We start from the raw sequence: 27,778 nt of genomic DNA on the forward strand, positions 1-27,778 counted from the left end.
CACCTGTTATACACACACTATCTCTCCTCCTTCCAAAGTAGTTATATTCAACAGATTTGAATTTTTAGCCAAGTTAATAATTAGTGTTTACATCATTGTTTCTGTATAACTATTTTTATATGTAAGGTGTGGTATATGCTATGATTGTTTCCTTTCTTATACCATCTTTATATTTTCATGAAGCTAATAATAGCACTTTTTTCTTTAATTTTCTGCATACTTTCTTAATTTATCTCAAACTTTCTGCTTCAACTCTGAATGGTCTCTAAATACATACAAAACCATCAGGTATGCTACTCATTTTATTTTCTTCTTAGAGTTCCCCTTCCCGAACCCACTGTTTCCTCCACTCTCGAGGGCCCACCCTCACTGTGGTCAGTGGCGTCTATGCTTCCTCTCTCCCGTCCTCTAGGAAATCCTTTTACCTTTATTTCTCAGTTGGGTACCACTCTTTGGATCTATCGGTCTTCTTTTGTCTTGGCTTAATTCCTTACTTTGCTGCCTGGAAAGTAAATTTCTTGAGACCTTATGTGTCTGAAAATGTCTTTTCTCCATCCTCAAACTTGATTTTTGGTCTCTTGGTTTGAGGAACAAAATTTTGATTACAGAGCTATTTGAGCAGTGATCTTTTATTGTTTGAAAACTCACCAGATCCCAGGCACTATCCTGGACACTCCTCATTGATTTTGTTTTATTGACTTCCCAATTTTATGACAGTAGGATCCCTATTGTATGAATTAGAAAATCAAGATAATTAAGTTGAATAAGTAGAATTTAAACCCAGATGTGGCAGAGTTCACTTAATTATGTTGGAATAACTATATCACTCCACTATTGCTTCTCCTATAATGCATTTTTAAGTACAAGTAATAATAAAAGGAACATTTTGTAGAGGGAAGACTGGGCCCAAAGTCGGGCTCTGGAAATAAGTGGTCATATCCCTTGGAAATTTTGTGACTGTGAGCAAGTGTTCTCTCTCCATTCTTTGTTTCCTTCCTCCTGTTCCTTCCACTGTTTCTCTTCCTTTGGTTCTCCCTCTGTTTTTGTTTTTTTGAGTCTCATTTTGTTATTGATAAAATGAGAATGATAGAATTTCCTGTTTCACCATTGCTGAGGATTGGCTGTCTGACATATGACAAGTGTTCAGTAAGTGGAAATGATCTGTTGCATTGTTCTTAAACCCTCTGAGCTACAGTTTCTTCCGCTGGATAATGAAGCACTTTAGATTGTCTGAAAGCTTTCTTCTAGCTCTGATTCTCTATATTCATTTGCTTTTAAAGTATTTTATGCCGAGGATGGAAGCAAATCTGAGGAAAATATTTGGAGGATCATAATAATGGAAAATGGAAGGTTTTTGTTGTTTTTTTTTTTAAAGATTTATTTATTATTTATTTATTTATTTATTTATTTATTTATTTGACAGACAAAGATCACAAGAAGGCAGAGAGACAAGGCAGGGTGGGGGGGGAAGCAGGCTCTCTGCAGAGCAGAGAGCCTCTGTCACTGAGCAGAGAGCCTGATGTGGGACTCGATCGCAGGACCCTGAGATCATGACCTGAGCTGAAGGCAGAGGCTTTAACCCACTGAGCCACCCAGGCACCCCTAGAAGTTATTTGAGTTAAGTACCAGGAGAACCAAAGTTTGCATTTGGTATTTGATATTTCCATCTATAACTCATGACATAATGCCTGTGGATTCATAACTATCAATTAATAGTGAATGGTCTATACTAATTTAAATTAACAAAAATATTAATATTTTGTTTAAAATAATGTGTATATAGACATAAATATATGTTTACTATTTGAATATTTATAAATACATACATAATAAATATTCAGTATGAATAGATACAAACAATAAATATATAAATACATACATACATATATACATAAATCCATATATATAATAATTTGTATGGCATTGTATTCTGTGTAATTTTAGACTGTGCAAATTTGTGCTTCAAATTACAAATTAGGTTTTACTTCCTGGTAGAGGTTACACATTTTTTTATTTAAAGGAGCTTTTAAACGTTATGTTTCTTGACTTATTTTTAGCCAAATATTTTATTTTTGAAAAGTCACCAAAAAAATTAAATTTTAATTCTACCACATTTTTTATGTGAGAAAAAATATATAATATTTGACCCAAAGTGATGTTCTTTTCAGTTTGGTTTTATGGTCCAAATAACAAATTATTTATAATAAAGAACTATCTATAATATGAATTATCTATAAAAAATGAACACGGATTCCAAGAAGTAAATTAAGCCAAACAATCAAGTTTCAGTTTTGTCAAATAGAGGTCAATTCAGGAACAAGAGCACATATATCAAGAAAATAGTAACGATAAAGTCAGATGTCACCATATTAATATTAGGCAAATCAGAATTTTATATCTGTTTGAATGGGAAAGAGAGATACATTATACTGATAAACAGTCTGCCAGGTCAGTGTAACATGATTTCTATACATCTTTTTATAAACCTTCAAAATATAGAAAGGAAAACATAATAGAAATGCCAAAAGAAAAGACTGACAAATCCACCCTCAAATATAAGCCAGGATATAAAATATTTGTATGTCATAACTAACAATCTTCTCTTTAAATATATATAAACTGTATGCTTACCAAAGAATATATATTCTTTCCAAATACTTAATACATAGACAAAACATATCCTAGTAATCTGACCATAAATTAAAACAACTTTTTTGCTCCAAAGCAGAAATCACACAGGAACATTTGTGGATCATGATGCAATAAAATCAGAAATGGAGATCCAAAAACAAATTACACAACAGGGATTTTTAAAAAATCCATATTCTCATTTCCAGATAAGTTTTGTACTAAATTCACAAACTGTTTAGAATGAAAACAATAGTGAAAATACAACCCACTAAAACCCTGAGGGTATGTGGGTTCTCCTGGCTGCTCTCATGAGTCCCCACCCACCAGTCAGCCTTGGGGATGCCCCATACACCCCTGTCACTTCTGTCACATATTGTAGTTGGGCTTGGAATCCTCCAGGACCTGTTCCTATTCTGTTACTGGATCATGCACCCATTTTGGGCAACATTTTCCTTAAATCAAATCCCATCTGTTTTCTATCTTCCTTGAATTCTTTAATTATATGAAAATGTATATTAGCTGTGCATAGAGATCTTCTATCATCATTTGGATACTGGGCGGGAGCAGAGGCTGCAGTCTACACTGCCATCTTAATTCAGTCCCTTGCATCATTTTGTTTTAAGAGTCATAGAAACAGGAACACCGGGTGGCTCAGTGGGTTAAAGTCTCTGCCTTCGGCTCAGGTCATGATTCCAGGGTCCTGGGATTGAGCCCCGCATTGGCTCTCTGGCTTGGCGGGGAGCCTGCTTCCCCTTCTTTCTCTCTCCCTGCTTGCCTCTCTGCCTACTTGTGATCTCTGTCTGTCAAATAAATACAATCTTTAAAAAAAAAAAAAAAAGGGTCATAGAAACATGAGATGTGAGAGTAGACAAGTTCTTGAAATCACCTTGTCTAAACTCCTTGTTTCATAAATGTTAAAACTGCTCGCAAAAAAATGTAGAGAGATCTACTTGAGATTACCAGAAAATTAGGTATAAAGTTGAGATAGGAGCCCAGCTTCTATGACTAAGGTAGCCCTCTTTCCTCTTTAGCATTCTACTTCAGTCTGTGCAAAATATCCATTCTTCAAAATACTCTGTGGACAATTTAGGTCCTTATTGAAGCATAGGCAGTTTGAGTGCAGGACTGATCCAATGTACATGGTTACTTCCAAATGACAACAGCAGACAGAATCCTGAAAATCTTTAGATATTATTAATAACAAGCTTCCTATTTTTGTAGTTGTGGGGGAAGTCTGAAGATTGTATCATTGGATCCTTTTATCAACTATGTGTGTACAGCATACACTCTCATTCACGTTTTGCAGATGCAAACCCTAGAATTCAGAGACACTGAGTGCCTCATAGAACTGGTAAATGGCTGAATCAGAACAGAAATGTGGGGCTTCTGATTCTATCTCCATATTTCTTGTTATTCACCTCCTTTATGTAAACACACCCTGTTTTCCTTTTAGAATATCCTCGAACAGAATCTGAGTGGGAAAACAGCTTTGCTTTGAAGATGTTCCTCTTCCAGTTTGTTAATTTAAATAGTTCTATCTTCTATATTGCTTTCTTTCTGGGGAGGTAAGTCAACTTTATGTACATCATATTTGCAGAGTGAAAAAGACTGCCAACAGTTCCATCACCAATTTGTTAATAGAGGTGGTGAATCCTTGTCCCTGGCCTTGGAAAACTGCTACTCAGCCTTCCCATGTGTTTTCCATCAAAAGACTTCTAAGTACAGGGCTCCAAGGTGCCACGACCAATTAAAGTAGGCATAAAGAAACAAAGCGTGTGTGCCCTGCTTCGGTTGGATTATGATTATCTGATCATGAGTAATGATTTTGTTAAATAGGAAAATGATTTTTGTACAACCCTAGGATACAGTTCCTTAGTGTGGAAACTTCTCCTACCTATCACGTCAACATTTTTTCCTACGTTTCCTGCATAATGGAAGCATATTAAATAAACTATGCTTAACGCTCCAGCCAATGCCATGGAAACATACTAAAGCTAGAACCATTTTAAACTAAACAACTCAGTACATTACATTAATATTCATTAGCTAGGTCAGCAAAACATTAAAGATCTACTGGTGAAAGTGGAAAATTTCCTTCGGTTGTTTTGTCTGGACTTTCTCACCCCATTGGGGGTGAGAATTGAATTCATACACCACTTTTTCCTTTTTAAGTCAGGTACTTTGATGTGTCAACATGGCCAAAGTCTACAGTCTGGGGACAAGATGCACCAGTGAACACTTATGTCTAGCAACCCATGCATTAGTAGATGTTCTTCAGTCAACCCCACAAAAATGCTAATGAATTAAAATGGCTTTTTACAGATTTGTAGGCCACCCAGGAAATTACAATAAACTCTTTAACCGGTGGAGACTGGAGGAAGTAAGTAACCTTGTAAGGGTGGATGTGGGCCTGGGCGTGGATATGGGCCAATGACCATGGGTGGGAAGTGGGGGGAAGGAAAGAGAGAGAAGGTGGGTTTATGAAATTTCAGGCATGCTGAAGACACATTTTTTTGTAGACAGTTCGTATGGGTTCAGAAAGGAAGGAACTACATCTTTCAAAAAAAAAAAAAAAAAAAAAGTTGTGATCTTAAAGGTTAAACCCCCAAATCCTGACCTCAGCTCTTTAATTTTCTATCAAACCCATTTCCTCATTTCATAAAGCTCAGAAATTTAGATCCAAGGACTTCTCACTTTGGAGGAATTATTATAATCTATTCCATGGGTTTTTAAACTTTTAAATATGTTAGGTTTCCTTTTAAGCTGGGAAACTTCATCAAAAGACATCTTATTTGAAACACCAATCTATAAATATGCAGATCTATATCTTCCAAATCCTATAGGTTTTTTAATTAATTTTTTAATATATATGTCATGGAAACAAAATGTCTAGTATTGCTAGAACACAGAGTTAAAAAGATTGTATATTGTCACTAAGACGGACATACGGTACTCCAAAATGCAAGCCCCTACCTGTGGTCTATGAGCCTATTTCCTCAGACTTTTGCCAACTGGAACATTTTAATTTTCACCAATATAACATCTAAAAGACACCTCCTTTTGATTTCAGATCCTTTCATTTTGAGTGAGATGAAGAGTATTTTTCATATGTTTGTTGGATATTTTCTCTTTCTGTGTGTATGTGCTATCCTTGCTCATTTCTATTAGACTGTTTTTCTCGGTCCTAAAAATTATAAAAATTATAAAAATTTCTCTGTCCTAAAAATTGTAAACTAGTAACATTAGGTTCTAACCTTACAAATTTGCTGCAGATAATATTTCTCGTTTTCTTGTTTGTCTTAATTTTGTTTTGTTAACTTTAAAAAACTCTATAGCATTTTTCATTTAAAATATCACTACTATTAATGACTTCAAGCATTTATATCATGCAAAAAATGTGTTTTTCATTCCAGAAATTAAAAAAAAACCCTCACGCTTGTACTTTTCACCAATTTAAAAAAAAATATTGACATCTTTGGTGCATTGGAAGTTCATTTTTGTGTAAAGAGTAATCAAGATCCTCCCCCCACCTCAGCTGGCAGTCACATATTTAACTAATAATACATTTTTTTATCATTTGGCAAAATAAGATTTCAAGATTTATCATTGATTGATTATTTATCGTTGATTTATCATTCTACATCTTGAAATTATGTCTACTTCTGGACTCTGTTCAATCTCATTGGTCAGATCGTTTATTGCTCCTGTAGTTCAAAATCTTTTTGATTATTCTAACGTAAAATCCAATTTAATATGTGGTAATATTAGTAAGAGGTCATAATTTAGAAAGAAGCTAAGAGAAGTTTCCCTGAGAAAAGAGGTATTTCCAGTCTCTATCTAAAAATTTCCCCCAAACCCAGGAGAGCCCTCGTTGATATTGTCTCCTTAGAGCCTTCCAGTTGATTGAAATACATGGAGAAAGCCTAAAACTTCCCAGTAACATGCTTTACATCATAGAAACCTGAGCTCACCTGCTAACCTTGCTGCTTATTAATTCTTTGCCCTTAAGTTAATCCCTCTGAATATCTGTCCTCATCTGTAAACTAGCAGTAGTAATACTTAGGTTGTAAGTTATTTATAGATAGGAGATAATTTGTGTAACACAATTAGCACAACCCCTGGACTTTGGAAGGCACTGTATAGATTGTAACTGTCTATCTGTCTAACTGCTCTGTCTCCACAACCACCTAAGTATTATCCTCTTGGACAAGAACAGATGAGGGCCTTCAATAATTTGGCCTTCAGAAAGTCCCCAATCAAACTTGCAGTTTTCACTCATAGCTCACAAGTATGACTGTATCTGCTAAAAGGCTTTCATGTACTTGGTTTGGGACCCAAAGCTTACCTTTTATCAGGAATGTTTGATTGGAATTAGCAAGGGTAGTGTGGCAAACAGGCGGGTGAATATGCGTATTGGTGCCATTTTAGAAACTGCTGTCACCAATACTTTTGTTTAATTGGATATTTTTACTGTTAAGGGTAAGATTATTGGAAGTCATGTTTCTTCTTTGGAAGTCCCAGGGAAATTGTTACAATACTGGTGTCAGGAAAAATGTTTCATAACCATCCTAGACATTTTCCACAATATATATGGCATACACAATGGCCATATTTTCCCAAAAGTTTTTTTTTTTAAATCAGTGAAATGAAACATGTGGGTTTTTGATAGACCCTAGAAATTCTAGAATTGTAGACATAAATATGCATAATGGAAGATAAGAATTGATCCTCAGAATTCAATCATGCAACAAGCATTTTTGACACATACTCCATTCTAGGCCTCTGCTGGGTAATACGGGGTATACAAATGAAAAAGTCCCTTTCCTTTCTTGATGATGTTGATAGTCCCAAAGAGAAGAACATAACCATGTTATGTAATAAGTATTGTGTCTTGGAGTCTGACAGTCTGCATTCTAATTCTGCCCCACCCAAATCTTTATATCTCTAGGTCTTTTGTAAACTGTGATAGGAGTAACTATCTCCTATCACCAGTAGACTGGTGAGTGGTGGATAGAATTGGGATCATGCACTTAAAATCCCTGGCACTGGGGCGCCTGGGTGGCTCAGTCAGTTAAGCATCTGCCTTCAGCTCAGGTCATGACCTCAGGATCCTGGGATTGAGCCCCACATCAGGCTGCCTGCTCAGCAGGGAGCCTGTTTCTCTTTCTTCCTCTGCCATCCCCCAGTCCCTACCACCCACTCCCCAGCGCCATGCTCTCTAGCTCTCTCTATCTCCGTCAAATAAATAAATAAAATCTTTAAAAAAATAAAATAAAATCCCTGGCACAAATAATGATAGTCATTATAAAGAAAGCAAAATGAACCTCAATTTAATTTAAAACATTTATGAACTAGCTATACTGACTTTTCCTCATACTATACTGTATAATATCTAACATAAATATTTTATATAAATCTATATAAACATGTTAATAATGATTAATATTTAATGAGTGCTTACTATATGCCAGCACCTTTCAGCAATTTTTCCTAACTGCTCTACATATGTTAATGCAAAAATTCTACTATTATACTCATCTTGCGGATGAGGAAACAGAAATTTAGACAAGTTATATAATTTGCTACAATTGTAGAAACATACTTATAAATTGATGAAGTCATCAGTTAGATTCAGCCAACCCAGCATCAGAGGCTGCACTTTGAACACCGTGCTTTCCAGTCACCATTGGGATAGCATAGAGGTAAAACTGAGAACATAAAGGAAATTGATTTTGAAAAGAGATTGCTGCATGGTTGCTGACTTGCACATGTAAATCGAATTTAGAGTAAACATAGTTCCTGTGAAAAGAACATCCGTGTCAGAATCTGATCCATATCTGCTACTTGGCTTCATCATCTCCAAAATGGAGATACCAACACCCATCTTAGGAGGTTCTCAGGAAGAGCCAATGAGAAAAATATGTGAAGGCACTCAGCTGTGGATTGTCCACAGTCGTATGATTTTGAGTGTGCAATAGGAATGGAAGCCTGGGTGTCCCACACACCCATCCATGCCCTTTTACTTATTCTAAGTATAGGCTCTCTTACCAAATGAATTTTAGAGTATTGAAGGACTGGATTTTGCTCAAGAGAACCATTATTTGAGGAGGGCAGATCCATAAAAACTATTGGATCCCTTTCTCTGCCCTATAAATCACCAAGCCATGAAGTCTCAATTTCAACAGAATTATAAATTGTCATCGGCCTCCCCACTTTGGCCTACGATTGTGGAGAATGAGCCAATCACATGGTTCAATAATGGTCTTTTTTTTTTTTCTCTTTCTACACAATAATATGCTTTGCTAAACCAGCCCTTTAAGGCAATATTGGGTAAATAGAATTCATCTTTAGCATTATGTACAAGAGCAGAGGATTAGGGTGCAGGAGACCAAGGCTTTCAATTCCATGTCAGCAGTCAACATTGTATGACCTTATACATGTTAATTTACATCTTTCAGTCTCTCTATAAAAATGAAGAGTTTCATCTTGCAGCTGTGATGTATGCCTCTGTAGCTTAGTAATTATTCTGTCTCAGACATTCTATGGAACCCATTTATCATATATATGTGGCAGAACTCAGGGGGTCCTAAATTCATCCTAGAAGGAAGAGGCGTGCTTCAATGGGAGAACTGTGACTTCTCTACACAATAAAAATTACCACTGGCAAGCTTCTCTCTCTCTCTCTCTGACTCAGTTTAGGGAGTTTTAAATTACTGGGCTGGAACCGGAAAACCAGGCTCTTCATGTCCTAATTATCTGTTCCCTTTGAAGTCCCACTGGTACCAATATGATAGAAATAGAAACTGTGAATCAAAGCTCTAACGACTATTGTTCTTATGAGGAGGACATGAACCCATTTGTAAAGAAATAGACCCACGCTTTATCTTCTACAGTACAAAGTTTTCAAGCAAAACATGTCATTTGCAATTTTCATTGTAATCACATTTTTGTTTTGGGGGGGTTTCTAATTCTAACAATTTTTGGACATCTGAAAAAGCAGAGGAGCACAAGGAAGGCAAAATTGAGATCATACTGACGAGGCATTCTGTGGCATGTTTTTATCACTTAAAAATACGTTCTAGTATAGGTAGATATTCCCTCTCCAGGATATAGATCTTAACATGTGCCTACTATCTTTAGAATAGGCTAGATTTAATTCACTTCAGAAAATAATAGGGAAAGGGAAAAATGAGTAACTTTACAGTAGAAATACCTGGCAAACAGTGTACCAAGCACTGATGAAGATTATGTCACTAGTGATGTCTGTGGCTATCATATAACTTCTGAAGGGATGTGGTGAAATTTACGTCTGTGATCTCCCTCCATTCTCAAAACACATAGACACAGTCTAAACACACGAAAACATCAGATAATGTTGGTTTCTCAGCTTTGACAAATACACCTCGATAATATAAGAGGCAGTGGAGGGAATTGGCTGAAGTGTGTATGGGCATTCTCTGTACTTTCCTTGCAGATTTTCTACACATTTAAAATTATTCTGTGTCAAAAAGGTTATTTTAGAAGAACATATTATAAACAAACATTTTTCTGTCTCCTGGTTGTTAATAGATACACAGTATTCCAGAGCACTCATTAAATGGGACCATGCCTAATACACAGCTTGGCAGATAGTAAGTGCTCATTAAAAGATAGATTTGTTATATGTGGAATATGAGAAACAACACAGAGGGTTATAGGTGAAAGGAGGGAAAACAATGGGAAGTAATAAAGAGGGAGGCAAACCATGACTCTGAACTCTAGGAAACAAACTGAGGGTTGCTAGAGGGGAGGTGGGTGGGGGCATGGGGTAACTGCATGATGGGCATTAAGGAGGGCATGTGATATGATGAGCACTGGGTGTTATAGGCAACTGATGAATTATTGAACACTGCATCTGAAACTGAGGATGTATTATATGTTGGCTAAATGAATTTAAATAATAAAAAGATTTGTTTTTATTGCTGTTATAATTCCAATCAATATTCCACTCTAATTACTGGAAACTTCCCTATCAAGTGTCCTTCAACATGTTATTTCTTCCTTGTTTTTATTTTCTTGATGCACTGAGATTGTGTAGCTAGCTTTAGAATTGGATGTACAGTGTGAAGGTGGGGACATGTAACCAACCGAGAAGAGCAAGACCATTGTTGTTGCTGTGTTTCAGTGTCATCCCAGTGGCTGTTTGATAGACCTCTGCCTCCAGATGGGCGTTATCATGTTTTTGAAGCAAATATGGAACAACTTCATGGAACTGGGATATCCGTGAGCACTTGATTTTTAAACTTACCTTATATATAGTTCCAAAAAAAAAACAAGTAGTGGGAATAGTTTTTAAGAATTGGGGCCTAGGGGCGCCTGGGTGGCTCAGTGGGTTAAGCCTCTGCCTTCAGCTCAGGTCATGGTCTCAGGGTCCTGGGATCGAGCCCCACATCGGGTTCTCTGCTCATCGGGGAGCCTACTTCCTCCTCTCTCTCTGCCTGCTTCTCTGCCTACTTGTGATTTCTCTCTCTATCAAATAAATAAAAAGGAAAAAAATTAAAAAAAAAAAAAAAAGAAAAAAAGAATTGGGGCCTATTAGACAGACAGGAGTGGATTCAGTTCCTGCTCTTCTGCTCACTAAATGAGTGACCATGTGTGAGTTAGTTGACCTTTCTGAGCCTCAGTCTTCACATCTCTAAGAGGATCAATGGCTATATGTGCCTTGAGCAAACACTTGTGAGGATTAAACGAAATAGCGGGTGTCGAGCACCTGGTACTCTGTTCAACACATTAAGATGTTTGTTGCTATTCTTAAATCACTATTGACAGTATAGATTCTTGAGGAGAAGAATAACTTTCTGGGTTCTTCCGGCCATCAAAAGACCAAGGTTGTCATTGTTTAACAAAGACAACCTCCATTTATGCTTCCCCTCTTAAAAAAGAATAAAACAAAGATAAATTTCTGGATAAGGAGGTCTTGTACTCTTTATTACATGAAAAAAAATGTCATTAGAACAGGATTGATTTCACAAAACAGTAGCATTCTGTTTTGTCCCTTTCGATGGGATTTAATGGTCTGTGGAATGCTGACATGAAGAGTGTTGAATGCCTACTTCTAACATCTAATAACATAGATTACTCTTCCAAATACGCTGGAATACAGTTTGTGTAAAACAATGTCTGATGGAAGCTTTGAGGCCTAACCAAGGTTAAAAGCAAGACTATTTTGAGGAATTTCTAATTGATGATATAAATAGCTTAGGCTTAGTCATCTCATTATGCCGTGATTCTTTCTCCTTGTTGGCCGACAAATGGTCTCAGGACATTCCAGAGCAGAGACCTTAGGGCTGGAGAAGTGATATTTACCCTGAAATCTGCCATAAACTATTGTGGTAAGTTACAGGCAGTCTTAGAGCTTAGACTATGAAATCACAGAGACCTGGTTCACATTCCTTCTCTGCCTCTTGCCAAATGAAGATGCTTATAATTTCCTTGACCTATCTGTGAGATTATTTTTTTTATTTATAAAATAAAGGAGGAGATTACAAGAAATGCCCAGTGATCTTTAAACCTCATCAATAAATGACAGAACACTTTTTTGAAGAGACTTTTATCAGATCCTCAATATTCAAAACAGAAAAAATAAATATCTCTTGTAAATGAAGAGAGCATTAGGGATTGGGGAGCCCAGTTCATTGTTTGTATCCCTTCCTATCCCTGGCTTATCTGTTTGAGACACAGGATTTGGAAACATCACTTGAAAATAGCTGAGGAGATTAGGTAGCAAGTGCCCACCACAGGATCTGATGTGCTGTGAATGAAATAGCTTCATAAGCACCATCAAGATGGCGTAGTCGTCATTATAGTATTGAGAATTATTTTTGTTGTTGCCGTTGTCTGTGTGCCTCTGTACATAGCATGCACCTTGGATAGCACATTTTCAGCATGACCTTGCCCATGTGGTCAGCCTGGATTGTGTATATGAGATCCCTAATGTACCATGGTAAGGGACATCCTGTTGGTGTTTTTCTGAATCCAACAGGAGTGGACCAGTCAGTAAAGCAATAATTTTGAAACATTTATAACTCAGTTCTCTCTTTTTTTTTTAAAGATTTTATTTATTTATTTGACAGAGAGATCACAAGTAGATGGAGAGGCAGGCAGAGAGAGAGAGAGAGAGAGGGAAGCAGGCTCCCTGCTGAGCAGAGAGCCCAATGTGGGACTCGATCCCAGGACCCTGAGATCATGACCTGAGCCAAAGGCAGCGGCTTAACCCACTGAGCCACCCAGGCGCCCCTCAGTTCTCTTTTTTAAAGTAAAATCTTAAGCAGGCTGAAGTAATTAAAATTAAGCCAAGCAGGCCTGCCTCAATCTCAGCACCCAGCCCCTTTTGCATCTTCATGAGACCTCAGAGGCAACCTCCATGGGACATACGTGGGGAACTGACTACCTGACATTTTGGTCTATGATTGGTCTTCCAACACCCCGTGAGTTCTAGGTCCATGATTAATTAATATTGAGAGTTGGGATTCATTTTAGAATTCACTTCATTCTAGAGGTAATGTTCATCTAACTCTTAAAATAAATAATTGTCCAGAAGCTAAGCTAGGGAAATAGTGTTGTTAATTCCGTTCTAAGTCTTTTAAATCGACCCAGGCACAGATCCATTGCGATAACTTATTGTTCACTATAGTAGCAAAATGTAATTATTAATACTCAAAGCCTTCATCTTCATAAACCACAGAGGTAAATAGACTTACTAAAAGTCACACAGCTAGTGCATTGTAGGGTGGGGACTAGAACCTATATCTCTTTGAAACCTTATCTAGGGCTCAGTTATTTGGTATGGAACATGATTTTACTCATGTTCAGAGAGCACAATCCAGAAGATTTTGGGTTATGAATAATGAAGGGCTCAGATGTAATCATAACAGGCAACATAGAAGTTTAAGTGCATATAGAGGTTGAGGGGGGTAGAGGGAAAGAATCCTACAAATGGGTGTTTGTCTATTAAGTATCAGGAAGCACGTAAGTGTGTGGGGGAATTAATTCCCAGATACAAAGGTAGATGTGTGCAAGGTCGAAGAAGGCTGAAGCCTATTCCTGCCTCCTAAACTTGGAAGTTGAGACCATGCAAATACCCCCAGTTCCCAGAAATGCCTAGTGTGCTCCCAGGGTAGTGCTTATCTCTTTCTTATTACACTATAAATTGCTCACCATATGCTTTTAAGAGCTCAAAAGCTCCTTGTCTGCTTTGTGATGTAGGTTGATCCAGAACTGGTGGTCACGACACAAAATCAAGCGGGGAATACAAGATGCATCGATTCCTCAGTGGGAAAATGATTGGAACCTGCAGCCCATGAATATTCATGGACTGATGGATGAGTATTTAGAAATGGGTAAGGAGAGAAACTTCTACGCAGCTATTTGGCCTTTTTGGTACGGTTTTGTTTTTTTCCTTCACACAGGCTTTGGTTCAAGAGAGAAAACCATCTCTCTCCTTTCCAACCCCAAGCGTTCTAAAATACCTCTGTATCTTTATCTCAATATAACTAGAAAAGATAGTAAAACAATGTCCTTGAAAGGCTCACAAATTCTGTCCTTTGTCAACTGTCCCATTTGACCAGGATGGGGGGTTTTCTCATAGTAGAACACCTACCTTTAGTGCAGATATTTTTAAAGGAACAAAATAAATCAGAACCCATTCCTATATCAAAAATACACCACCCTGCTCAAATAAGGTGATGATTATTTCTTGCAATAAACCTTTGCACAGACATGGTATGTTTAGCTTCTTCGAGAAGCCCGATTCTCACTCCAACTGTTAAAATCTTTGTGTGTTGTCTTCACATTTGCTCTTTCTCTGGCCTTTAAAGTCGTCTCCTCTATAAAAAGAAAGGACAAGATTAGGTGTCTTGGGTCCCCTAGAGGTTTTCTTCAAGGCCGCCTCTTTGACTTTTTTATTCGCTCTTCCTTCGAGCCGCCTGGTAGAGTGATGGAAAGCACAGAGACTTTCAGTCCATTGAGATCAAAGTTTAAATGCAGGTTTTAACATTTTTTGCTATCCACACTTTGGCAAGCTTACTTCACACATATGAGCTATAGTTATCTCAACGCAAAATATGATGAGCATATCTACCTTGTAGGGATATTGAGAAAGGACTAAAAATGATTTATGGGAAGCCCTTCAGAGGGCACAAAGAAAGCATTCAAGAAACTATATGGTTTATGTTACTAATTTTGCAACACTCTCCCTTTACAGTTTTGCAGTTTGGTTTTACCACCATCTTTGTTGCGGCTTTTCCTCTGGCCCCTCTTTTGGCGTTGTTGAACAATATCATTGAGATCAGGCTGGACGCATATAAATTTGTCACCCAGTGGCGGAGGCCTCTGCCAGCTCGAGCAACTGACATAGGTAAGATGCAGAAATCACATGGCTTTTGCATTGCTGAGGCCAAGAAGAGCCTTGATCTCAGCACTGTGTGGGTTTCCATTCTTGGGGCTCCCTTCCAACTATAACAAAACTGAGCAGTTTTGATTAACAAAATCATGAAATGAACACTAACTTAGTTGAGAGTATTTTACTAAACATGCTATTTCATGAACGTATCACTAAAAATGATCTCATATATGTTTTTCCATGTTAATAAGCATAGCTCTACCTCCTTCTTTATAGTTACTCCACAAATTTCTAGGCACATTTTATGACATTTCTAAAAAATCATTCCCTTAACTAGAGATGCTTACATTGCTCCAGTTTTTTTCTATTATAAGCAACACTGAGGTGAACATACATCTTCTTACATACTTAGATTATTTCCTCAAGATAATCTCCTCGAGATTAGGTCATTTACTTAGCTTTCCCACTGTAAGCAGGAATAAGCATACATAAGTCTAGCAATAGACAAATATAGGTATAAATATAGACACAGACTTCGATATTATATGTATTGTGTATCACATATCCATAAATGTGTGTGTACGGGTACAGATCCCAAAAAGAAGGCCTGCTAGATTAAAATGTACTCATATTTTAATTTTAAAAGATATCAGATTAACCACCACAAATATTATAACAAGTCATACGTCAAACAACCATGTTTGTTTCTGTTCACTGGTTTCCACAATCCCTAAGCAGCAGTGGATGGTCTAAGACTTTCAAATCTTCTACAATCTGGTAGATTTTTTTTAAAAAATCTTATTTTTTGGAGGACCTTTTTCCAAATACTAGTAACTGAAAAAATTTTAATATATTTATCAATTATTTGCATTTCCGTAGCAAATTACTCATTTGTATTCTTTGCCCATTTTTCTCTTGCCTTATTAAAATTTAGGATATTTTGTACATTTTGTATCATAACACTTGGTCCATTTTTTGTGAAGCAAATATTTTTTCCCTGGTGATTGCTTTCTTTTCACCAAATATTGTTACTTTTATAAAAATAAATGTTAAATTTTGATGAATTCGAATATTTTTATGAATTCTGATTTCTTGTTTCATGACATTTTATATCTTATGTCTTCTGTATTTTTATTTTGTTCATTATGACTCAATATAATGAAACATAATAAAGATTTTGAAAGATGAAGAAAGGGGTTGGCAGAGAGGAAGTTGCCATGCTATCCCATCAGCTTTAGCACTTGTGAATATCTCTTTCCAGGACTTTTTTTTTTTTTTCATATCAATATATTTAAAGCTAAGTTTAATCCTATTTGAAACATCAGTTTTGATGTTTAACCAATAAGTATGTGGATACTGTATATAATTTCAAAAGCTTTTTTGTACATCTGTATACCAAATTGGAAAAGTCAGCTAGTGATTTCCAGATCTTGACACATTTTTATATTTTTACTTTAAAAGGTACTTGAAACAATTCCTGATGATATTTTCATTTTCAGATCTCTCTAGATGGGGTCAACTTTCCCTCAGTGGAAAAGTATTCAGTAGATGTTGGATCTGTAGTGAGATATTGTACTAAGAAAGTAAATAATGGACAAAGCCATGGCCCAAGTAGAAGTAAAAACATTCTTTCCAAAGAAGAGTCATGAAAGGGTTTTCATTTTTTTTTTTTCCATTTCATTCCCTATCTCTACTCTTTCTCCCCCTAGGAATCTGGTATGGCATTCTCGAAGGAATTGGTATACTGGCCGTGATCACGAATGCATTTGTAATCGCTATTACATCTGATTACATCCCACGTTTTGTCTATGAATACAAATATGGCCCCTGTGCAAGTCGTTTTGAATATGGTGAAAAGTAAGGTTGAAATTCATACTTTTTTCTGATATGTTTTATGTTTGTGATTGAAATGGGAACTCATTGGGAAGTTCTGTTCTGTAACCATTAAGGACAATGTTTTTGATCATTGTACTTACAATGTGCTTATTGGATGAAATCAAGCGGGATAAAAAGGGCAACAGTGTTTTCTTATGCAAATAACTTTAAAGCGTCTCTCTGTTATATGTGTAAATGCATCACTGGTATCCAAATGTTAAAAACATTATAATGTATTTAGAAGTAAAATTCAGAACTGGAACAGATGTTAGAAATCATCCAATGCAATCTTCTGACTATATAGTTGGGACCACACTGGTTAATCAAATTGCTTCAGGGAATAAAGCTAGTTTGCAGGGAAATACAAAATATGAAGGAAATGTCAGCTACATGACAGGAGAGTTTTCTTTCTTTCTTTTTGTTAAAAATTTTACTTATTTGAGAGAGAGAGAGATAGTGACAGAGAGCACAAGCCAGGAGGCAGAGGGAGCAGACTCCCCATTGAGCAGGGAGCCCGATGTGGGACTTAATCCCAGGACCCTGAGATCATGACCTGAGCTGAAGGCAGACCTTTAATGGACTGAGCCACCCAGGAGCCCCTTTTTTCAAAAGGGATTTTTAACTAGGGATTTTAAGGTGCAGAAATGCTGCCCTGGACTTTTGTCTTTTGTTTGTTAATAAAATTTGAGTCCATACTTTAGAACAGCATTTTGTTTTATTTTCAAATTATTTATTTATTTTATTTTATTTTACTTTTTAAAATTTTATTTTATTTTATTGTCAGTGTTCCAAAATTCATTGTTTATGCACCACACCCAGTGCTCCATGCAATAGGTGCCCTCCTTAATTCCCATCACCAGGCCCACCCAACCCCCTTCCCTCCAAAACCTTCCGTAGAACAGCATTTCTCGACCTCTGTGCTATGGACGTTTTAGATGAGATCATTCTATTCTGGGGAAAGGTAGGGGCTATTCTATGCATTGTAGGATATTCAGTAGCATCCTTGGCCTCCTACCCAGTAGATACAAGTAGCAACCTCCCTAATCCCCATATTGCCCTCAGACATTGCAAAATATTGCCTGGGGGACAAAAGCACCCAGTTTACAAGCACTGTTTAAGGGGAAATGGATTTTTCACATCTTTCCTTCTTCAAAGCAAGTATTAAGAAAGAGTGCAAGAGAACACTGGACTTGGGGAACAGAAATCAGAGTTTCAGCTGGAGATTAGCCTTAGGTGTGGAAGTAGTGATGGGAGAAGCCACTTGCCCTCCTGCCTCAGGAGCAGCTTTGGGCATGCGTCTTATTTAGATGTAAGGCATGTGCCCCAAGAGCCTGAGCTGTGGCTTAAGATGAAATCAACCCTTTGCCCCACTGATGAACTGATGTTTTTCTCAGAACACTAAAATAAATGCCTTTCTGGTCATAAATATCTCAGTTTTTCAAAGAGAAGTAATAAGGGCATAAAATATATTTTGGAGTCTTGTGTTTGGACCTGTAATAAAGAAACGGTGTCTAGGGACACCTGGGTGGCTCAGTCAGATAAGCATCTGCCTTTGGCTGAAGTCATGATCTTGGAGTCCTGGAATTAAGTCCCACGCCAGGCTCCTTGCTCATCAGGGAGCCTGCTTCTCCCTTTGCTTGCTGCTTCCCCTGCTTGTGCTTTCTCTCTCACTCTCTCTCTCTCTATCTCTCTGATAAATTAATTAATTAACTTTAAAAAAAAGAAATGGTGCCTAAAGTAACATTTTATAAACTATAAAAGACCATATAAGTAAATTGGTTTTAGTACTAACAGTGAAAAACCAAAAAAGGTCCCTTTTTTCTTAATTCAAAATAGTCTAGAAGCAGATTTCAAGGGTTTATAATATGTAGGCAGGTTTGGGCAGCCCTCTTCCTTAGAAGCATTATTTGCTACTGTCTTTGCTTCCACCTAGTGGCAGGTAGAAATGATACTGGTTGGTTATCTCTCTGTTTACTTTTCAAGTCCTGCCTTTCATGGAGATAGTACCCCATGCCTTCTCCATACTCAGTGACCAGATGTAGAATAACTTCAAGAAGATATGTGGAGGGCTTGGATGAGGTTGGAACCACACATTCATAGGGCCATCCTGTTATTTAATTTTTTCCAGTTATCCTTAGCAGCTAAACTGGAGTAAATTCATTCAGATCAGAAATTTCCCAAACAAAATAGCAAAAGGACAAAATGGCAGTGAAGAGGAGGGTATTGGCAAGAGAGCAATTGGGATGATAAATCATGGGGTCTGAGGTGGATGGGGAGGGGAGTGAAACCAGTGTGGTGCTGCACTTTAGAATTCAGGGGATAGAATGAGATAGATGCACATTCAAATCCAGGTTTTAACAGCTTTTTATCCTGGGGAGTGATTCTCAGCATAGGACAGGTCTCTTTTAGATTATTTTCTTAATAATACTAAGATATTATTTGTATGTTTTGCCATATGGACATTTGTACAGATGGTAAAAAAGTGATAGTGGATAAAATGATCCCGTGGCTTCATGTAACTGAAGGCAGTGGTACCAAAAAGTACTAACAATGATTGTGTTCCTCACCATTGTAGAACTATCATTTAAAAAGTGCCAGTAATAAAATTCAGGATGCCCTTGATGAAGCAATAACGAATGTTAATTTTATCAGATCTCCACCCTTGAATAAATGTCTTTTCAGTATTCTATTTGATAAAATGCAAAGTGTGACAAAGGTCTTCTGCTACATGTTTAAGTATGGTGATGGTCATCTCGGAGAAAACATTTGAATGATTGTTGGATTTGCAAACTAAACAAAATTTTTTAACATGAAATAATGATTGCCATATAAATTATTATTACTCAGACTTGGGTATTTAGGAGGCACTCTTCTAGAAATGGACAAAACTAGCTTGTCATTTTAGGGGAAATAATTGACAGTATTTGTTGCCATTAAGAAAGTTCAAGTTTTGAAGTGAAAATCAGAATTTTGGATAATTTTATCTACCACTGAACTTGAAAGATTCCCAGTACTTACAGATTTTTTCCTGATAAAAATCAGTGGTGATTTTCATAGTCCATTATTATTTTCATAGTCCATAGTAGAAATATAACAACATTTGGAAGATCTGCATAATTTAGGAAACTATTTCCCAAGGGACCCATATTTAATGTCACAATATCATGCATGGATAAAATATGAATTTGAAATACAAGATAGACCTGTGGATTTTAATGTAAAATCCTTATGAAAAGTTTATTAATACTTTAAGGCTCTACATTGCAATAAACTTTAAGAAATGACCACGGGTAGAACTTTGATGTAATGTCAATGAAAAATATCAGTAATTAGCAAGACAGGAAACAACCTGTGTTGGAGAGGATGTGGAGAAAGGGGAATCCTCTGACACTGTTGTGGGAATGCAAGTTGGTGCAGTCACTTTGGAGAACAGTGTGGAGATTCCCTAAGAAATTAAAAATAGAGCTTCCCTATGACCCTACAATTGCACTACTGGGTATTTACCCCAGAGATACAGATGTAGTGAAAAGAAGGGCCATCTGTACCCCAATGTTTATAGCAGCAATGGCCACGGTCGCCAGACTGTGGAGAGAACCAAGATGCCCTTCAACGGACGAATGGATAAGGAAGATGTGGTCCATATATACTATGGAGTATTATGCCTCCATCAGAAAGGATGAATACCCAACTTTTGTAGCAACATGGACGGGACTGGAAGAGATTATGCTGAGTGAAATAAGTGAAGCAGAGAGAGTCAATTACCATATGGTTTCCCGTATTTGTGGAGCTTAACATGGAGGACATAGGGAGATGGAGAGGAGAAGGGAGTTGAGAGAAATTAGAAGGGGAGATGAACCATGAGAGACTATGGACTATGGACTCTGAAAAACAATCTGAGGGTTTTGAAGGGGCAGTGGGTAGGAGGTTAGGGGAGCCAGGTGGTGGGTATTATAGAGGGCACGTATTGCATGTAGCACTGGGTGTGGTGCATAAACAATGAATTCTGTTATGCTGAAAAGAAATTTAAAAAAAAATTATTTAAATCAATAATTACTTGAAATACTATTAAAATACCTTTTTTTAAAGTACTTATCTATGTAATTATCTACTTATTCTTCAACCAAAACAACATATTGCAACTAGATTTAATGCAGAAATAGATATGAGAATCTAGCTATCTTCTATTAAGGAAGACATCAAAGGATGTCATTCTTCTCACTTCATCTTTTGGAACATATGAACTATTTTTCTTTAAAAATGTGCTATTTATATCAACTTTTAATGTATGTGATATATTATTTTAAATGAATTAATAGATAAATATTTTCTAATTTCTATTTTAATTTCTAATGTGCTGAATACCAATACATATACCCCTCTGTAAAAAGCTCCTTGAGATTCTCAGTAATTTTTAAAAATGTAAAGATTAGTCAAGATCAAAAATTTTGAGGAATACAGTCTTAGGAGGAAGTTATTCTCTGTAAAACTTAGTTCTTTAATCTATATGATGAAGATAATAATATATATGTTTTAAGGTTATGGTAAAAGTTGATTCTGACCACGATTTAATACTTCACCACCAGGACAGGGATTTTTTTTTTTTTTTATAAACATATATTTTTATCCCCAAGGGTACAGGTCTGTGAATTGCCAGGTTTACACACTTCACAGCACTCACCATAGCACATACCCTCCCCAATGTCCATAACCCCACCCCCCCAAACCCCCTCTCCCCAGCAACCCTCAGTTTGTTTTGTGAGATTAAGAGTCACTTATGGTTTGCAGGACAGGGATTTTAACCTGTTTTGTTCCTTGTCAAATAACAACTGTCTAGGAATTTTCTAACAAAGGTTCTCAATAAATATGTATTGAATAAGTTAATAAATCACAAAGACACATGTTGATCAATTGGCTGCTTAATTACAATTAGCCAGATAGGGTGATATGCATATATCTATATGCATAAACTTATATTTATAGAGTTTTAACACATGGGAAATAATTAACACAATGCCAAGTACATAGTAAACACTTAATAAATGGAGGTAAATGAAGTGGGGGGAAATGGCAGACAAGATCCTGTCTCATTGAGATAAAATTATAGATTAATGGAAGTTAGGAGGTAAAATCAGAGAGCTGAGTCGTTAGGAATTTATAATTAAAATGGAAGGAATAATAGCACTTACCAAATCCTGTCATGTGTAATGAAGAAATTGGACTAGAAATTTATGACTCTGAATTACATGATGCTTTTCTTTTCTCCCAGTTGTTTAAAGGGATATGTCAACAATAGCCTATCCTTCTTTGACCTGAGCGAGCTTGGTATGGGAAAATCTGGTTATTGCAGGTATTTCATTATAAATTATAGCTATCTCTTCTTCTTGCTTTCATCTCCCATCTCCTCTCTCTACACGCTGATGAGCCCATTTCAACGGACATTTTGGGGTTTTGGCAAATTAAAAACATGTGGGGCCTTCGCACTTTAATCTCTATGCCTCAGATCTTTGTCTTGTGGATTTTAGGTACCGAGACTACAGAGGTCCCCCTTGGAGTTCCAAACCCTATGAGTTCACCTTACAATACTGGCATATCCTTGCTGCTCGACTGGCCTTCATTATCGTGTTTGAGGTTAGTCACAGGCTGATAAAATCACTATGGGTAAATGCTTTTCTGACTGATACATTAGTTGACTCTTCAATATAGTAGTTCCTCACTGAGTTCCAAAAAAGAACTTGTTGATATACAGTACAGGGTTTAGGTATGGTGAACCTGCTATATACAATGTACAAAAAAGAAAGAGCTGAAAAATGTTTAAGAAGGTAGATCAGTGGGTATTAATACCAGAAAATGAGGATAAAAGAAGCTATTAACAGTTGAACTGAAAACTTAACTTTGAACCTCCTAGTAACCACATTAAAGGAAAGGATGGTTTTCATCATTTGATGAGAGAATCTCTACTTACTCATCAAGGTGGAGAAACTTATTTGCTAATCAACTTAATTACAGCTGACCACATGTGTATTTGTATAAGGGACAGTGCATAATTGAATAAACAATGCCTGAGAACCTTAGCATATAAGAAGCTTAATACAGTGATGAATTTAGTGATGGGATATATTGGATACTCTTTAAGGTACCACCAAATTCTGTGAAAAAGCACTTTGAATGCATCTGTTTCTTAGGGAGAGAGAAAAAGTAGCCATACCGAAGACTTTTAGAAAAAGTCTTTTTTTTTTTTTTTTTTTAAGATTTTATTTATTTATTTGACAGAGAGATCACAAGTAGATGGAGAGGCAGGCAGAGAGAGAGAGAGGGAAGCAGGCTCCCTGCCAAGCAGAGAGCCCGATGTGGGACTCGATCCCAGGACCATGAGATCATGACCTGAGCCGAAGGCAGTGGCTTAACCCACTGAGCCACCCAGGCGCCCTAGAAAAAGTCTTTTTAAAGGCGGGTATATCTCTCCACTGATCTCCAAAAAATATGTCAAATTTTGTTGTGAAACATCCTTCATCTGTAATACAAAATGCTTACCTCTAAGGTTTAATCCAGGATGAAATTCTATTAATTAATGACTCTATGAGCCTATAAAAAAGTCTCCTGATAAAGTGTGACTTTTCATTTTATTACAGGTAGCAAAGAGGTTAAGGCATATTTCTAATGCAATGATTCTGGAAAGTCTTTTTTTACTGTGTTTTTAATGTACACTTTTTTCTTCTTCATCTTTTAGAACTCAGGTGAACAGACTTCGTCAAATGTCTCGATTCACAGCAAACTTTCATTGTAGATACATATGATTCCCTTTTTATCTTTTCTTCAATATTTCTCATTACTAATTCCATTACCCACCTACTCCAAAAGCACCCACTCTCTTTCTTTCAGAAGTTTTTACACATGTTTATTTGGAAAAAAAAAATGTGTATATATATATATATATATATATATATATATATATAAAATATTGTTTTAAATGTTCTTTTTTTCAAAATTACTTCAATGGTATTATGTGATAACTCATTTTTATCTCTTACCCATTTTACTTTTTTTAGATATAGAAAGAGATCTATCCATGAAGTCTATCCACATTTAGATAATTTCTTCTGTCTGCTTAGTATGATAGTTCATTGAATTTAAGTGCCATAGTCCCCATGGGTGGATATTTAGGCCTACAATAATTCTTTCCATCTGTATAAATCTCTTATTAGAAATCTTGGACGTGTCACCTTCTGAACATATTTAAGGGTTTCTCGAGAGTATTTTACTCAGGTGTGGAATTATTTATATGCATACTTGATTTCACATAAAACTGACAGGTCCCTCTCCAAAATTCCCTTAGATTTTCACCAGATTTTCAAATTGTCTGAATTTCTCGTATTTTGCAGATGGATAGGAGTAAGGTAATATTTTGGGGTTTTTTTTGTTTGTTTTAATCTATTTATTCATGACATTGACTATTACTTTTATTACTAGAAAGCCATTTTGGTTTCCTTTTTTGTGAATTTCTAACTTTGACCTATTTTGGCTGAGTTTCCAGTTTATTTGTTACCAAATTTCAAGATTTTCTTATGTGTTTGCCAGTTATAAATCAGTCTTTACCAGGTATCTCTTTCTTGTCTATAACCTATTAATTTTATCTATTAATAAATAGTGTCTAATTTTGATGTTATCAGGCCCATCATTGTTTTCCTATTAAGGTTTTGGCTTTTTTGGTCTAGCTTCTTTAGGAAATTTTCTTATCTCCAGGTCAAAAGAATATTCTACCATATTTTTTACTTTTAATTTTATAGTCTTATCTATCACACATCTTAAAGATATCAGGACTTTTCATAGAGTCTGAAGGAAAGGCTTGTTTTTCTTATTCTTTATATAGTGAAATAACTTTTTGTACTGCTATTTACTAATATGTTATTTATCCACTGATTTGTAAATCCACCTCTGTAATATTCCAAATCCCTACAGTAAGCACGTGCCTGGCCTCAGTGTTCTGATTTCATTACTTCATTTGTCTATTCCTGTTCACTGTCACACTATTTAAATGCCGTGGTTTTGGAATATATCTTCATATCTGATAAAGCCATCTATTTCCCACCCCTGCCAAGCCTGCTCTTATTTTTAAAAATTGCCTTGGCTATTTAGAGTTATGAATCATTCATATACATTGCAGAAGCCATCAGACTCCCCCAAATAGCATGCAAGGATTATTAGAATTACTTGAGTTGGGGGAAATCAGAGGGGGAGACAAACCATGGGGGACTGTGGACTCTGAGAAACAGACTGAGGGTTTTGGAAGGGAGGAGATGGGGGGATGGGTGAGCCTAGTGGTGGGTATTAAGGAGGGCACGTATTGCATGGAACTCTGGGTGTGGTGCATAAACAATGAATCTTGGAACACTGAAAATAAAATTAAATTAAATTTAAAAAAAGAATTACATTTGTAGAAAGCACATGTTGACTTATTTACATACTCTGTGCTGATTCATTAATAAATATGAAATTTATTCAAATTGTTCTTATAGCCTATAATAGAGTTTTAAAATATTCTTTTGCTTGTTCATTCCTTCTTACATCCAAAAATTTTGTAGATATTTTTATTGCTGTTATAAATACTATGTTAACCTCCATTATGATTTGATTGATTTTTGCTGGAGTTGTCTAATTGTTTCTAAAATGTGTGTGGCTCCTTGTTTAAATCTTTCATTTTCTAATCTTCTGTCTGTTAAATCTGCTAGATTGTCTTTCCAAAGGATAATTCAAGTTGCCCATAACAATAGCTTTGTTGCTTCGCTTCGCTTGTGAGGTTTATGCCTCATTTCTCTTGCTTGCCTTACTGTGTTTGGAAATTTCCACATGGTGTGGAAAAGCAGCGGTGTGAGCAATTGTGTCTTGTTTCCAAACTTAATACAAATTTTTTTTGAAGTATGATACTTGCTCTAGTTTTTTATTTAACATAAATTCTGTCAGTTTAAGAAATTTGTCGTCTATAACTAGTTATAAGCTTGCCTTCATAGATGATAAACCAGCTTTTTAAAAAAAACAGTCTTTTAAAAATACTGAATCATTTTTGCATACCAGTCTCTCTAAGTGAATCAGTTTATAGGGTCATTTATTGCCATTGTAAAGGATTTGGTGCAGATTCTTCACTAATTTAAATTATACAAATGTTTTTTTATTTTTATTTCTACACTTTTGAGACACACTGCCGGATAGTTCTGTGAATACCAAATATTTGATCAGGAAAGAAATTTCTGATCTACTTTTCTATGGGAAGTAGGACCTGCTTTACCACAGTGCAGTTTACTGAGATACTCATACTAAACCCAGTTGAAAGTGCCTCGAGTTCTTCCTTTCCACATGGAGAGATGATTGTCACAAAGTCCTGTAGGTAAATGGGGTTTTTTCCACATATCATCCTAACTCTATCAGTATCAGATTTTCTTCTCTTTTCTGTCCTCTACAGAAAAGAGAAAGGATGCATTTATTATAATAAGACATATTTAAGTGGTGCTTATACTGCACCAAACCCTTCTCCACACCCATCACATATATTTGCTCATTTAATCCTTGTAACAACCTTTAAGAGATACTATTACTGTTACCATGGTAGAGATGAGACACAGAAAACATAGGTGATTTGCGTAAGGTTACACAGCTAACGTGTCAGGGGATGGTTCAAACAGGTGGTCTCATTCAGCCTCTGAACTTGAGACCACAGGTTTTACCTTTTGGTTTTTAATCCTGTCTTTTTTATACACAATACTTTCATTAGTCTCTTTAAAAAAATACATTTTCATCATAAAAGAATTATGTAATCGAAACAAAAATTTTAATATTCTAGATAGAGCATCCTGTGTTTTGATGCTGGACTGTAAGGTAAATGCAACGTTGTTTATGATCTGTTTTATAATTGGCCTTTCAGAATCTTTGAAAATTATACTTTCCCCTCTTAAATTTGCAGCACCTTGTTTTTGGGATCAAGTCATTCATCGCATACCTGATTCCAGATGTACCAAAGAACCTGTATGACCGAATACGACGGGAGAAGTACTTAGTCCAAGAGATGATGTACGAGGCTGAACTGGAACATTTGCAACAACAACGGAGAAAAAGTGGTCATCCCGTTCACCATGAATGGCCTTAGTTGATTCCTGTTGCCCAGTGGGGGCAATAGCATTAGTGGGAATGACAGCAACTTTAAATTCTAGGTGGGATCCAGGAGGAAGGCACGCCTGGCAAACCATATGTATGATACGTTACTTGGAAATGTAGCACAACCATCTCTGGGATTTGGAATGTCCAGGCTTCTAGGGAAGAGAAAGATGACTCATGACCTTAAAGAATGGTTAGATTGACAGTGCAGGAAGCCAGGATCTAATTCTCAGAACCAGCCTCAGGGAGTTGTGTGTTGGGAGACCTCCACCCTCCATCAGCTGCAGTGTAACGGGAAGGGTGATGGTGAGGATTCTAGCAACAGATTTCCATGTAAACGTTCATAAGCCAGGCATGCTGAAAGTCTCATGTGGTCTTCAATCACATACTCTGGAACATTACTTAGGTTGAGTTGAGATACTTATAGGAAATGACTTAGAAGGAATGACTTAAATCAGTTATTGCCTTTGCTACCAGAATTCCATGTCCCTTTAGCTTCTAGGTTTGGGGAATTTTTCTTGTTCCTTGATGAGATTATGGATCTGTGCCACAAGGAATTCATGCTGCTTTACATTGACTATGCAGTGGAATTGTTGCACACCTCCTCTAGTAGTCAAGCCAAAAACTAAGATTCTAAAAAGAATACTATTCATTGAAATATATCCTATTGCATTGGCTACATTCAAACGTGTTGTTTCACTGGCAGAATAAGTCGCACTGCCTTTTTTAAAAAAACAAGCAAAAAACCCG

The 27,778-nt window shown here is 36.4% G+C and overlaps 1 protein-coding gene and 1 long non-coding RNA gene across 7 annotated transcripts in view; one reads left to right on the top strand and one right to left on the bottom strand.

Annotated features, from left to right (window-relative positions):
* The window catches only part of ANO3 (anoctamin 3), a 419,176-nt gene extending 391,399 nt beyond the window's left edge, over positions 1–27,777 (top strand). For all 6 annotated transcript variants that reach the window (XM_047690759.1, XM_047690760.1, XM_047690765.1 and 3 more), the window contains 9 exons: positions 4,085–4,196; positions 4,954–5,011; positions 10,796–10,893; positions 13,876–14,009; positions 14,873–15,025; positions 16,720–16,867; positions 22,152–22,232; positions 22,408–22,513; positions 26,838–27,777. In XM_047690759.1, the coding sequence (XP_047546715.1) occupies positions 4,085–4,196; positions 4,954–5,011; positions 10,796–10,893; positions 13,876–14,009; positions 14,873–15,025; positions 16,720–16,867; positions 22,152–22,232; positions 22,408–22,513; positions 26,838–27,020 (1,073 nt within the window). In that variant the 3' untranslated portion in view covers positions 27,021–27,777. The remainder of the gene's footprint in view (positions 1–4,084; positions 4,197–4,953; positions 5,012–10,795; positions 10,894–13,875; positions 14,010–14,872; positions 15,026–16,719; positions 16,868–22,151; positions 22,233–22,407; positions 22,514–26,837) is intronic.
* Positions 1,188–23,102, bottom strand: LOC125078324 (uncharacterized). Its single transcript, XR_007120862.1, has 3 exons — positions 22,953–23,102; positions 8,758–8,767; positions 1,188–1,198 (listed from the first exon to the last, which is right to left on the bottom strand). It is a non-coding gene; the product is annotated as an uncharacterized LOC125078324 (long non-coding RNA).
* Position 27,778: the final 1 nt, after the last annotated feature.

This window comes from Lutra lutra, chromosome 10 (assembly GCF_902655055.1).
Source record: "Lutra lutra chromosome 10, mLutLut1.2, whole genome shotgun sequence".
In the NCBI taxonomy this organism is placed as follows: domain Eukaryota; kingdom Metazoa; phylum Chordata; class Mammalia; order Carnivora; family Mustelidae; genus Lutra; species Lutra lutra.